The 14,707-nt window shown below is 36.5% G+C and overlaps 1 protein-coding gene across 3 annotated transcripts; it reads right to left on the bottom strand.

Moving 5' to 3' along the window:
* Positions 1-9,281: 9,281 nt before the first annotated feature.
* Positions 9,282-14,450, bottom strand: LOC114714176 (probable purine permease 11). Of its 3 annotated transcripts, none has more exons than XM_028898884.1 (5): positions 14,297-14,450; positions 14,102-14,177; positions 12,645-12,779; positions 9,828-12,162; positions 9,282-9,555 (listed from the first exon to the last, which is right to left on the bottom strand). In XM_028898884.1, exons 3-4 carry the CDS (start codon positions 12,649-12,651, stop codon positions 11,078-11,080), a joined length of 1,092 nt encoding a protein of 363 aa, XP_028754717.1. In that variant the 5' UTR covers positions 12,652-12,779; positions 14,102-14,177; positions 14,297-14,450; the 3' UTR covers positions 9,282-9,555; positions 9,828-11,077. The 3 variants fall into 3 exon arrangements, with proteins under 3 accessions (XP_028754717.1, XP_028754719.1, XP_028754720.1); XM_028898886.1 differs by having other exon boundaries at positions 12,645-12,782; XM_028898887.1 differs by having other exon boundaries at positions 14,102-14,213.
* Between the last annotated feature and the right edge of the window lie 257 nt (positions 14,451-14,707).

The following is a 14,707-nucleotide window of genomic DNA, read 5'->3' on the forward strand; positions in this document are numbered from 1 at the left end:
ATAAACTGGCACAATGATCGAACAAGTGATTGAACACTTGTTGATCGATCAGGTTATCGATAAACAAAGTGTTATAGAATAGAATTTTAAGTAATGATTTTTCGAACACATTATCGATAAACAAATAATAGATAACCTTATCGATAAACAATAAGCAAAAGTATATTCGGAGAAAACACATGCTATGTAGGTTGATCGAATAGGTGATCGATTAATGAGTGATCGATAAAGTTATCGATAAAGTAAAACAAGGAGATTTAATCCTGTAAATTCAAAGAACTGATTTATCGATCACGTTACGTGAAAAACAGGGTAGACATGTAAGAGCAATGATCGATCATATTATCGATAAATAACTGATCGATGAGGTAATCGATAAATGGAGACTAAAGCAAAACATAGAATGAGTAGACCGCATTACCATTTATCTGTCTTCTCATCGATAATATATTTATCGATCATGTTATCGATAAATGCCTATTTATCCATAACGTTAACCTTGTTTATCGATCAAGTGATCGATAAATACATTTATCCATAATGTTATCCGAAAACCATTTATCCAACAGGTTATAAAACCTTAATAATATGTATGAAGATAAAAGAGAAGAATTGAGGAGATAGTACCAGTAACTCGATGAGTATGTAATCGCTTGATCAGGCTCGAGTAACATATGATAATGGCTTTTCATTTCTTCATCTCTTCTAGATCTTTTACTCAATAACATGTTTGAGTAGCATGTTGCTTGAGAACTTAATCGTTCAGTGTAGAACTTCTGGTCTTTGCCTCAATAAATTCGAAGTCTGATTCCAGCAAACCGAAGGTCAACTTTGGGTGATCATAAATCTTCCAATTCAACTCCAAATTTTGCAAATGACCTATCCCCAGAAATCTATTTGAGTCTACTTTCTAATGCAACAAGAATCACCCCAAAATTCGTTGTGGTTGCAAAGTTATCTTCATCACAATGACTAAAGGTCGGAATAAAGGCGTTAATCCTTACTGCAATCTTTCGAGCAACATATCTCCCTCATATGAAACTCTTTGAAGGTGAATTTGGTGTCCATGAACCGTGTTCTGAGTCTAGTTTCATAGGAATCAAGTTTCACTTCAAACGAATTTGTGGTTTGAGAGATATTGAAGAAATACCGAACCTATGTCAGAGCTAAACGAAGAACAGAGCATAACAGAAGATGTGTTTTTATCGATAACTTGATCGATCATTGGATGATCGATCAATTGATCGATAATTGCCCATGAAAATCACCTCTGAAGCTTATTTTCCATGTTTATATGAAGGGTGACTCAATATATGATGGTATAACTTCCCGGTTGGATATTTTAGCTTCCGATTGAGCCATTCAAACTTCTGATTGAGCATTGCAACCTTTAACATCAAATCTATGAACTTGAATCTTGATATTTCCATTTGATCTTGCAAGTTCTTCTTTTCTCAATCTCTCTTCTTCTTCTTCCTCTTGATCATTCTCGACAACTCAAAGTTCAAACTCTTTTCTTTTTTTGCAACCTTTAACATAAAATCTATGAACTTGAATCTTGATATTTCCATTTGATCTTGCAAGTTCTTCTTTTCTCAGTCTCTCTTCTTCTTCTTCCTCTTGATCATTCTCGACAACTCAAAGTTCAAACTCTTTTCTTTTCTTGAGGAAACTACAAAAGATATTAAGTATGATAGTTAGTCAAAATATGAGGTAAACAATTTATGCAAACTTTTTGCTCTATTATTTGACATCATCAAAACTAATCATATCTAACACCATCGACGTAAAATGTAGAGGATTTCACGGCGGTTTAAGAACCGCCGTGATATGTGACTTTTTACGGCAGTTATATAAATAACCGCCGTGAAAATTTTTATTCCTTTAAGCTACGTTTCATCCTACTGATCAGGAGGGAACGGGAGAATAAAGCCTCAAAGGAAATCTCTCGCCAGTTAAAAGCATTCTGATGGAGTAAATATAGATTCTTTCCTGCCTTCATAGCGTCACTTAGCTTCACCTTCGGCCACTAGATCGAAGCAAATCAAAGACTCAGATCTGATAAAATCAAAAACTCAGATCTGCTAAAAATCAGATCTCTTTAAACTCAGATTAAGCATCTTATTTTTTAACTAAAGAAAATAATCATATCAAACCACAAAAACTGCAAAATCCACAAAAAGAATGGAGATGAAAAACTCACAAATAAGAATGAAGAGGATGAGGCGATGGTGACGGCAACAGTGACAGCGACAGTGATGGAAGAACATGGCGGAAATGATAGAGGCAATGGATAAACGCCGACAAATATAGGAGGAGGGAGAAAATCGAGTGAGGATGTGGTATGGGGGACTATGAACTTTGACTCTGAAAAGTGAAAACTATTGCGCAATGGATTTTAAAATTCTGATAGACTTTTTACGGCGGTTATTTAAAAAACCGCCTTTAAAAGTCCGTCTATAATTACAGAAATGCCACCGTCATATTTTTTACAACGTTTTTGCTAATAACCGCCGTAAATTAGCGTCATGAATACTCTTTTTTGTAGTAGTGTGGGTAGTTATCCCACTCCCCCCACTTCTTATTCTTAGATCTTTTATTATTATTTTATTTTGTCATTAATCTAGATTATAAAACATTATTAAGATTTCATTTAAACGATATACTACGTTACACAATTGAAGTTACAAACTTATTTTCTCCCAACTTTCTCCTCTTTTTTCCTGTTCTTTCCTAATTTTCTCTCTTTCCTCCTTAATTTTTCAATTTTTCTTCTTGTTTCACATCAGGAGGTTAATAAATCTGAATTACATTAAGGTTCGCAGTTAAGGATATGTTTGGATCCTTTTTCTTCCTTTATTTCTCTCTCAATCTTTTTTTCTTTTTATAAACCCTCCGTTATAAGGCTACTTTTATTCCTCCCATGAAAGTGCTGTTGAAAACCACTTTACGAAAGGGTGAAGACGGATATTTCTGAGAAGAAAGTGACGCAAGCGTACCTGGAAACGGTAGATCCCATAGGGATTTATAGTTCTTTTCAAAATTATTTTGTCCCTTTTGGTGTATTACAACAGTATTTTAAAGCATCTTGCTTAGACAATTTTTTTGGGACATCTTAAGGCTTAAAAATAAAAAATAGGTGCCCTTTGATGGTAAACACACTATAGTTAAAATGAATGGACCTATTGTTCGAGGATACAATTTTTCCTCATATTTCACTTTTGGATGATCCAATCTATAACGAAATAATACGAAATCACTAAGGTACGCACATATAAATATGGGAAAAAGACATAAATACCTTCAAAATTATGAAATCCCAAATCAGTGCTTCAAATTTCACAAATGCCAGATTCCTTTCTACATACCAATTTGGAATTTCAAAATATTATCAATTTACTTATATGCCCTTCTTTTCATTTTCTTCTTCTCTCCTCCCCTTCACCCTTCCTCAAAAACCAGAAAAACCAAGTGCAACTATGAGCATGATGGAGGATGGCATGAGATCAACAGTAAAGGTGATGACAGACAGAGACGGTGACAGCAAACAGCGCCATGCTCTTCCACCTGGTCCTACGATAATGACAATGTGGTTGTTATTCACCTTCTTCAGCACGATTCCTTCTAAGATGTGATGGCTCTGTCCTGGTTTTGTGACGGCAATGATTGTTCTGGTGAAGATGATGCTCGTGATTCATCATTCTCTTGCCACCATTGAAAGCTTATTTTTCCTCTACAATTTTCACTTTCATCCTCTTTGATTTCTCATCTTCTCCATTTTAGATATGGGTTGAAGATGATTTTTATTTAATCTAGGATTGATTTTAGATTATTTTCGTGAGTTGGATTTCAAAATTTATTCATGGTGGAAGTCCAATTTTGGAGGGGAGACAATGTAAAAGACAATGAATCAGAGAGAAAGATGATGATTAATGGTTTTTTTTTTTTGTTGCTAACAGAATATCATGCCATGTGATTTCTCTCATGTTTTATTGCCAAGAGATTTGAGTTTGGAACAATCAACTAACAGAAGGAAGCTACTTATGAGGTGGATTTGCTAACAAGATCCATCAAGTTCAACGTTTACTATTTGTAGAAGTACGAACAATATCCCATTTGCTAAATCTTTGGTCAATTCTGTGAGTTTTTGAGATTCATATGGTTTCTGTACTGATTTTTTCTTGATGGTTTTTTTCAGCCATGGATAGGCCTTTACCATTTCTCAAGTGCCCCCAAATGCAAGGAGCTCATTGTTGTTAATGCTTAATCTAATATAGGAAATTTTGTTACTGTCATGAAAAGTTTGGTTTGTACTCAATGATTAAAGTAAAGTTATTAATAGCTATATTATTGTTGTTTCTAGTAATATATATGATATATTCAATCTACTTGTGCAATATATTATATTTTTAAAGTTGCTACTTTATCAAACCTTTTGACAACTCTGTAGTACCTAATAACTACTTGTATTTGAAACATACTACTTGAATTGTGTAATATTTATTAGTTAACAATGACTTTATGTGTATCCACTGTAAGTAATTTGAGAAATTCAAAACAGGGTACACAAATTACTATCACATAAATATATTAACAACTTTGTTAGAGGCATTGACAACTCTTTCAAATAAATTAACAACACTTTTATATGTATAGACAACAAATAATTAGAAAAGTTCATTACAACTTTGGTAGGAGCATTGATAACTCTTCCAAATAGATTAATAATACTTGTATATATATTGACAACAAGTAATCAAGAAAATTCATTACAACTTTAGTGGACGTGTTGACAACTCTTTTAAATATATTAATAACACTTTTATATGTATTGACAACAAATAATCAGAAAAATTCATTACAAGACGAACCAATAAGTAAACTTAGACAAATAATAACTCTTCCAAATATATTGACAACAATTTTTTATATATTGACAACAAATAGTTAACAAAATTCATTACAGGACAAATTAATTGAAAAACTTAGACAAATCACATATTGCCCCCTTATTAGGCGTATTAACAACTCTTTTATAGAGATTAACAACACCTTTATATAAATGGACTACTTTAACTTGCTTTCTGCATTGTTTTTTCTTTTGTTAATTTATTAAGAGCAAGCTTGTCTTTTTTTTTTTTTGGTGAAAAAAGGGGCGAAGCCCAAAGACTAAAATAAAGAGATAAGAACAAGGGAACACAAAAGAAAACGAACAGAACGCGTCAGCGTCCGGAAGCCATATCTACAAAAGCTTCCTCTCTTAGAATATTCTCCAAAATACTGGGTGGGGATGTCCAGCTCTTCCACCATTCAGGCAGATCCAGACTCAGTGAAGCTAAGCGATCTGCACACCGGTTCCCTTCTCGATAGATATGTGTGATCTTCACTTGCCACTCCTTTAGCATCATGCTGCGAATCTGAGCAAATAACAAGAAGTCCCCATTGACCGTCTTCATGTCGTTTATTGCTTCCACGACTTGCCGAGCGTCGCACTCCACAACGACCTTCCTAAAACCCAGCCTCCAACATTCCTCTAGGCCTACTAAGACACTCTTAGCTTCAGCATTGGTCACACTGCAGTGATTAATTTTCATAGTAAATCCCCCCAGCCATTCCCCACCGTCCCCCCTTATTACTCCACCGCATCCATTCAAGCCCTGGCAAGGCCCGGTTGCGTCCGTATTCAGCTTGCACCACCCTTTGTCAGGTACTATCCATCTGGTATTACTAGTTCTGCTTCTCTGTTCTTCCAATAGTTCCTCTCCCCATTTATGTTGATAGCTCTCCAGTAAACTATATATGGCTCTCTCTGGTTTGAGAGGTAACTCAAAGTCGCTGTCATGTATGAGGAGGTTTCTCCATTTCCAGATCTGCCATATTCCTACTGCAAAAAATTGATCCCAGTTGATGCCTTCTGAGTGCTTAACTCTTTGCAGAAGATTTCCTGTCAGCCATTCTTCCCAATGTTGGCCAAAGAACTTGACTCTTTCCTGCCACGGTATAATTTTTCTCCATATGTGGGTTACATAAGGGCAGTCCCTTAATGCATGGAGAAGGTCCTCCTTCTTCTGGTTGCAAATCCCACACCATCCTTGACTTCCATCCCATTTACTTGTGAGCTCCTTTGTAGGGAGTTTTTTATGGCATACTCTCCAGATGAATACCCGTATCCTCTGAGGTACCTTTAATTTCCAAACCTTCTTCCAGTTTCTTCCTTGTGGGAGTTGTTGTAGGCCCTTTAATTTTTGATACACACTTGCGATTGAAAAAGCACCATTGCTCGTTAGCTTCCATGTTAGCTGCTTTATGTTTTGGTGGGTTGAGGCATTGGTTTCAGAGATATTACTCTCAAACCTTTCCCATAGTTTTGTCATTTCTTTCCAGAGCCTTGAATCAGTATTCTTCGTGACAGGTCTTTCTCTGTTACTTGTCCCTCTTCCATACTTGCCTTGTAACACCTTAACCCATAGGGCGTTTGGTTCTGTATTCAATCTCCATAGTAGCTTGCATATGAATGCTTCATTCATTTCATGCAGAGATCTTATACCCATCCCTCCATACTCTTTCTCTTTACACATCATTTCCCACCCTATGGCATGCCAGGTGTGCTTATCTCCTTCCTCTCCCCAAATAAATCGTCGCTGAGCTCTTTCCATATCCTCTAAGATGCATTTCGGCACTTTGTCATGTTGCATTGTGTAAAGTGCCATAGAGCTCGTGACCGCTTTGACCAAGGTAATTCTTCCCGCCATAGAAAGGCTTGATGCCTTCCAACCACCCAGCTTCTGCTTTAGTCTATCTACAATACTTGTGTATCGAGCTTTTCTTCTCCTTGGGTAGGTGATATTTGCGCCAAGATATCTTCCAATCTCTTCCACCTCTTTGAACTGACTTCTATGGCGTATGGCTCTCCTAGTGTGCACTGGGACATTTGGGGAGAAATAGATAACCGTTTTCTCCTGACTGACTTTGTGTCCCGAGACCTCTCCAAACTCCTGTAAACAATTCGAGATAACATCAATCTGCTTAACAGTAGCCTCTGCAAAAAGAACAAGATCGTCAGCAAACATCATATGTGTAATACTAGGCCCTGATCGGCCAGCTCTCAAACCTCTCCACTGTTTCTCTCTCTCCCTATCTAGGATCATATGAGTGAGTTTCTCCATTCCGAGTACAAATAGATAGGGGGAAATGGGGTCACCCTGTCTAATACCCCGAGTTGTTTGAAATTCTTCTGTTTTCTCACCATGCCAAAGAATACTGGTTTTTTCCGTGTGGATGCAACTCATAATTCTCTCCTTCGTTTCAGCTGGGCAGTTGAGCTCCTCTAGAATTTTTACGATGAACTTCCAGTTTATTCTGTCATAGGCCTTTTCAAGATCAACTTTAATTGCCATATAACCTTTCTTGCCCTTTTTCCTTCTCATGGATTGAATCAGCTCATTGACAATGATGATATTATCATGAATAATTCTCCCTGGGACAAAACTGACTTGATGAGGGGACACTACGGTCGGCATTATAGGCTTTAGCCTCTTCACCAAGAGTTTTGACACACATTTATAAATGACATTACAAAGGGAAATGGGTCTAAGTTGTGTCACTCTCTCAGGATTGTCCACCTTGGGGACTAGAGTGATTAGAGTTGTGTTGACCGCCTTCATCTTCAACGGATCTACCCACATGTCTACCACCGCCTTATAAACACTCTCCCCCATGATGTCCCAGCATTTTTGGTAAAAGATTGCCGGGAAACCATCTGAACCTGGAGTTTTCAAGCCACCAATAGAGAACATGGCTTCCTTAATTTCATCTTTATTAGGTATCCTGCCAATTCTACTCCATTCTTCTTGCTTAACTGTCGGCCATCCATGTGTGGTATGGATCCATCCTCGGTCTTCCACTTCTTCTTTGAAGAGGTTTTGGAAGTGACTGTTAATGAGTTTACCTACTTCCTCCTTCCCCTCCACCACTACGTTCCTGTCATCTTTTAGTGTCATAACTCTTGTCCTTCTTCTTCGAATATTGGTCTTCGTGTGGTAGTAGGAGGTGTTCCTATCACCATCAGTTAACCATTTCGTTCTTGCTTTCTGGAACCATAGGGTCTCCTCCTGTTTCAGAACTTCCTGCAATTCCTCTTGAAGTTTAATCTCTAGCTCCTCTAGGAATTTGTTACTTGTCTCTGCAATGATTCTCTGAATACCGGCAATCCTCCTTACTAGCTCTTTCTTTTTTTCCTTCACATGTCCGAAAACATTTACATTCCATTCTTTCAGGAAGTCTTCCAATCCATCCAAGTCCTTTGGGATTTCCTTCGAATCATTCCACATTTCCTTGATTGAAGGTTTGAAATTTTTATGGGAGAGCCACATAGCTTCAAATCTGAAAGGTCGCTTGGATCTGTCTCCCTTCATTCCCGCAAGATGAATAAGCAAAGGGTGGTGGTCTGATTGTATTCTTGGACCAACTTTTACAAAGGCTTCACTAAAACTATTCCTCCAGGCCTGATTACAAAGAGCCCGGTCCAATTTCTTATACAGTCTTCCTCCGAACTTCGTGATAGGTCCGCGCCAAGTGAATCTCGGTCCTTCTGTGCCCATATCAATTAAATTACATCTATTACAAAGAGCAAGCTTGTCTTTTGCCAATATTTAGAAATGCCATATCAATACTCCTATTCTGATATGACTTTTTGCTTTTCACTAGCACTAATATGGGATTTTGTATATTTAAAGGTATTTTCTTGTCTTTTCCCCTATAAATATTACTTTAATAAAGCTACCTGCCCTTTTGAGATTGACGAAAAAAATCATATAATTAAGAAGAACTTTGATAAATTTGTGGACAGATAATAAATCACAAGTCAACTTGGGTGACAAAAGTAAAAACCTTTGCATAATTTGTCTGAGAAGTGTCAATTCCTGCGGAGAGTATCTCATCAAGTTATAAACAATTCATCAGCAAAAGGGCTCAAGTGTTCAAGACATGAATAATACCTAACGGTTCCAGAGTCCACTATTCACATCTTATCTCATTGAACTCTGAAGTTAGAGCAGTACGAGGATTCCTGGCTCTAGCAGAGAGACCTGAACCAACATCTTTTGTACGTGAAATCTGATTTTTCTATCATCTTCAGAAGCAATTCTTTGGCCCCCTTTTCTTAGCAGCAGCACTAAGGAAAAGAATTCCTTTTTCATTGTGCACAATAAATATGTGAAAAATCTAATATATCCCTGTAATTATTTCTTTTTATTATTAATTTTTATCGCAGGCATATAACATTTCACAATTAAGAAATTATTTTCATTCCATTCCATTTCACAAACCAAACGAGGCTACATCCATGGAGAAAATGTTTGACCGCCATGTCAGGTACCCTTTTTTTCTTTCCAGTCCGTCCATGTACCCACCGCCCTGATGCTTATTAGTCATTTTCACTTTGATTGATTTACCGTGAAAATTCCAACGCACCTTGCTCTTCTGGCCAGCCTTGTGGCAGTGATCACACCATCATCTCTCGCCGTTGTTTGAAAACATTTCACATAATTGAAATAACTGCAAAATGTATCATAACACTTCACATATTTCAAAATGCACTGTTTGGAAAAATGCAAATGATAAAAACTACTCTGTTCCTTTCAATCCTCAAGTAACTCCTATTTTTAAGAAGTAACCAATTCTTATCCATCTAGATGATGACCAGCAATGACATGTAATGGTTCTTATTCGAGGCAATTGGAAAATGATGCAAAAGAATAATTGCCTAAAAGCGCCTGGCTTTAAGTTGTAATACGATAACAGCTTTCAAATCAAATATTCTAACTTACATTCAGGAATGAGGACTTCCCGTTTCTCCCTTCAGTCCCTGCCAAGAACAGAGAAAATGGCCGGAATTAACTCTCCACGAAAAGTTTACATATGCAAGTACCAAGAATGATATTGCATTCTAGTATTACAGCAAAGCTAGAAAAGATACAACCAGTTTCAAAGGTCCTTCATGATTTGAAGATTTAACCCCAAAACAAAACACGCAAGAGGAGTGAACATCAAAAAGTATAGAAGTCCTTCCAGTTAAAACCTGTGCTTCCTCCATCTTTACCGCCACCTGGATAACTGAAGCAAACTTCCAATCCTATGACAATTGCATTGAAATTTTTGCTACCATGACTAGATATTTTCTCTTTTAAAGAGAAAATGTAGAATGCATGCAGACTTAAGTACCTCTTCTTATCTACAGTAACATACAGCAGCGATTATCAGAAATTGGAGGCTGCAGAAGTTCATGTGGTGGTGGCGCAGAGAACCAAGTTATACGGAAAGAACCTATTCTCTGATCATGAAAGAAAAACAGGGAGGAAAAGTTGCAGAAAAATTTTCAAAAGAGGTGCTGGCTATATTCATATTGTTGTTACTGTTAGAATTTGAATTTTTAGCAAACAGAAAAATAGAAGCATTTGAATAATAAGAAAAAAGGTAAAATAAATAGAGAAATTGTAAAGCAACATGGCCTGGAGGAAACCCATCTATTCATGCTTTCATGGACATTTTACCTTCCACTAGGATATACATATAAAACCCAATCTATGTAGCTTTAAGCCTATCAGTTGTTTTTTCTTTTAAAAAAAAAAAAAAAACGCACACTGTTCCTCCTACTTATGCGTACTTCATCAGACCAAAACATATTAATTTTACTCACATCTTTTCAGAAAAGGTCATAACAAATAACCAAAGGGGTTCCTCAGCGAAAAATAAATTACTCAAATCCTGAAACCTCGATGATTATCAAGAACTGGCAAGGAATATAGCAGTGCCCGCATTTGAAGATCAGATGGGGAACAATATTGTGCAAAATAAAAACCTGACGAATCTCTGCTTTTATTAGGACTTTTATTAGCAAAAAATTGGCAGCCATAATGTGTACATAAACATAACTATACTAGCTCTCACCAGTTGTACCAAAAGTAAAAGACAGAAGAAAAACAAAAAGTAAAATCCTTTGTTGCTTTACATAAGTGCAGAGCCAAAAGGGGAAACTGGGGAAAGGTGTCTTAAGTTACCAAACAAAATAACAGTGTTCTCAGCAAGAAGCATCACAGTTGGATTTATCAACAGCAGCTTGTGTTCTTCTATGCCTAGAGTCATCAAGATAATTCTGATATATATAAGTAGCAAAACCCCAGAAAGCCATAAGCATAGCAATTATCTTTACACCATTCATCTTGTCATGAAACACTATCACAGATGCGATAGGAGTCACAGCCAAAGAGAGAGTACTGATAACATTGGAGAACAAAGACGACACCATGAAAATCAGGCCAACAACTCCAACAGAACAAACCTGCCAAGCAACAGCCGTCCAAACCAAAGTCATCACATAAGCCACCCTTCCCTTACCGAACCCCTCCATTTCATCATGCAGAGTTCTCCACTCCCCACTTGCAAATAGACCCACAATGGAAGCACAAGTGGCAACAAGTGAAGTATAGATTTGCATTTCCAAAACAACAGAAAATGTTTCCCGTTTTAGAACCTTCTGAAAGGAGAATTGCATGAGGGAAAGTAACAATGAGTACAATGCTGAGGCTCCAAGGGTACAAAGGAAACCAAGAATGTATTTTCCATGGGAACAACCAGCCGATCCGGCTGATTCATCATTAATAGCAAGAAGGGAAGCAGATAAAGACAGGACCACTGTAGAGTTAATGATCAAGGCAGTGAATTTCTGACTATTGATAAAATAAGAGAAAACAGCATTAAAAGCTAACTGGGATGCACAAATCAGTGAATATGTTGAAGCAGCGAGGTATAGAAGTCCAACAGAATACAACATATTGTCACCAGCTATTAAGGCCCCAAGAACAATGTAGATTAAGGTAAGAATTTTGATAGAAGGTCGAAAAGTGGTAGAACCCTCCTGAGATGAAGGAATTAAAAACAATGGAAGATACAGAAATGGGAAAGCAGCAGTTTGGACCAAAGTAGCCATCCATTTGCTATTTCCACCTTGATCATAATAAAATCTTCCAAGAAGAACGGCAACAGCTTGCCCAACAATGAGAAAAGCAATGTTAACTGCCACCAAAGACCACCATTGCCAGCGCTTATATTTATTGATTGGTGATTGATCGAGTGTATTTCCTATAATCATTGGCTCTTCATTATCTGCAATTGGGGATAATGATTAATTTGAGTTTCTTCCAGAAAACAAAGAAATCAGGGAAAAATTGAACCCAGAAAAGGTATAAAAGAGCATGGCAAGCATTTAAGTTCAATACTAAGCACAAACAGAAACAAAAAACACAACCAAACTAACAGACAAAGAAGCGACAATAAGCTTTTGCTTTTCTCCCTCCTATTAATAACGAAAGTGAATGCACAAACTCAAGAAAAAGAAAAAAGAAATCTAATCCAAACAACAAATTAGAGGTGAAAAATAGCTCAGCACAACGCTACTATGATATTTTGCAAACTGCAACTTTTCTACCTCTTTCTAATTTAATACTGTCATGACAAAATACATGCCAATAAAAGAACTACCATTCTGCAAGTTTTTAAAGATGCATAAACACATAAATACATACAGATATTGACAATTTGCGAACTCCAAGATCAAATGAAGAAATTAGTGTCGTTTGTAGAATAACCTGCCATGTCTTCAAAAATCCGCTTCTCTCTATATGCAATGGCTCGTTCTCCTCCTCCAATTATAGGCTTAGAGCTGATCAGTATCAGAAAACATAGGTATCACCAGATCGATGGTGACCTCTGGCGACAACAACCTTCTAATAAGAAAAAATGTCATGAATTTTATAATATTAAGTCAAAGGCATATAATTACATAGATACATTGTCCAACGCTTTTTAAAAAATTATTCTTTTATCTAATTATTTTTTAAATAAAGAGTTATTAAATTAATTTATTGATTATTAATAGCATATAATACTTCTATTTAATTTATATTTGTATATTTGTAAAGTTTATATTTTCATAGAATTATCTTCTATTTCATCTGAATATAACTATCTTGTTTTCCGTAGTTTGAATTTATGTATTGCTTTGGACTGAAAAAAACATTCACGTATTGCTTTTTTCTTTTTTTGGGGGGGGGTGTTGGGAGGGAATCTGTCAATGATAAGTTGTCCTACTGATAGCACCACCCATAAATTTTGCATGAGATCCCGGGCTTAAAAATTTATTTGGATGAAAATTTAGTGAATTGTGTTACATCATTAAGATATACATTCATGAAAGGGTAAACTTGAAGCAAAATTATCACAATCCATCGTGAAATTAGATAAACATTCACTGCCACTTCCAAACAATAACCATTATTACACAATCAAATGAACTATTTTAAGAATTTCCTCCACCGTTCACAAGCATTTAGAAGCTTAATAGGCAAAATCTAATGCACTAAATTCATTTTCCAGTCTCATTTTCCGAACCCAATAAAGGGTGTTAAATACAACTTATGGATTAAAAAGAAAACACTTCAATCAATCATATTTCTGTATTTTTTTCTTTCTACAATTTTTGTAACCTCTCATAACTGAGCATTTTATTTATTTCTTTTCAAATTATAAATATGTGATAGTCTGATAGACTAACATGTAAATCGTCTCTACAAATATAATATTCATGTCCTGATTGAGTTCTTTTTTAACAATATAGTGTAGAAGTCTTAATGCAAAGCTAACAAAGCAAACAAGTACCATGACAATTCATTCAAGCTCCAGGTACAAGCTAAATATGTCCACACATCCTTGATTACTATCTCTCTGTCCCCCAAGTTCAAAACATCGCACACAATTACAGCTACCCATTCCCAATCACGGTACATGAACTTATGGCACCAAAAATACTCTTTTCCTTTAGCCCCAAAAATCCAACCAAACATTAACTTCTTCAATTTCAAACAAAATTTAAGCATTAAGCCATCATCTCTAACAAAACTAAGGCCAAACTATCATATGCTTGGGTCAAAACAGAATTCACATGTCTACATATCCACGCACAGCTGTACAAATCTAGAGAAAAGAAAGAGGAGTTCTACAACACACTCCCTCACATATGCACACAGGGAAGAAATGCTCAGCGTACCCCTAACAGCAGCGCCTTACTAAGCAGAAAAAAAACTGCAGAAGATGAAGACTCCCTCAATGTCACACAACAGCAGCTACAATCAGAGGAGGAAGAAAAGAAAGCACGCCTCCTTCAGCAACGGTTAGCGTCGACAAGGAGAAGAGAGGATCTGAAAGTCGAACAAGGAAGAGAAAAGAAAAACAACCACGGTACCTTGAGCGGCGGAGGAAGACAGCGACGATTCTTAGCACGGACACGCCGGCGATGACACGGAAGATTGGAGGATATAGAGAATGGTAGGAGGACGGGCTGGGTTTCAAGTTTCAGAGTTTGGAAGCCTCCTCTTTTAGCTCCTCCCCTCCGTATTCTCTTCCTGCCTTGAAGATGAAGAGGAGGGAGTGCTGATGCCTGGTGAGTTTAATATGCCCCTTTGACCATTCTGTACTTCATTATAATTTGTTCACAACTTCACCCTTTGTTTCATTGAGTGGAATCATCAAGTAATTTCTAAAAATTAATTCTTAATACTTTATAAATTTTTTTCAAAAATTAACTTCATTACCTTTTGGCCAAAAAAAATTAAATTCTTTACCTTATAAAAAAAATTTCGTAAAATTTTTTGAC

This window comes from Neltuma alba, unplaced genomic scaffold (genome assembly GCF_004799145.2).
Source record: "Neltuma alba isolate B1F8T4 unplaced genomic scaffold, ASM479914v2 tig00011488_pilon, whole genome shotgun sequence".
Lineage (NCBI taxonomy): Eukaryota > Viridiplantae > Streptophyta > Magnoliopsida > Fabales > Fabaceae > Neltuma > Neltuma alba.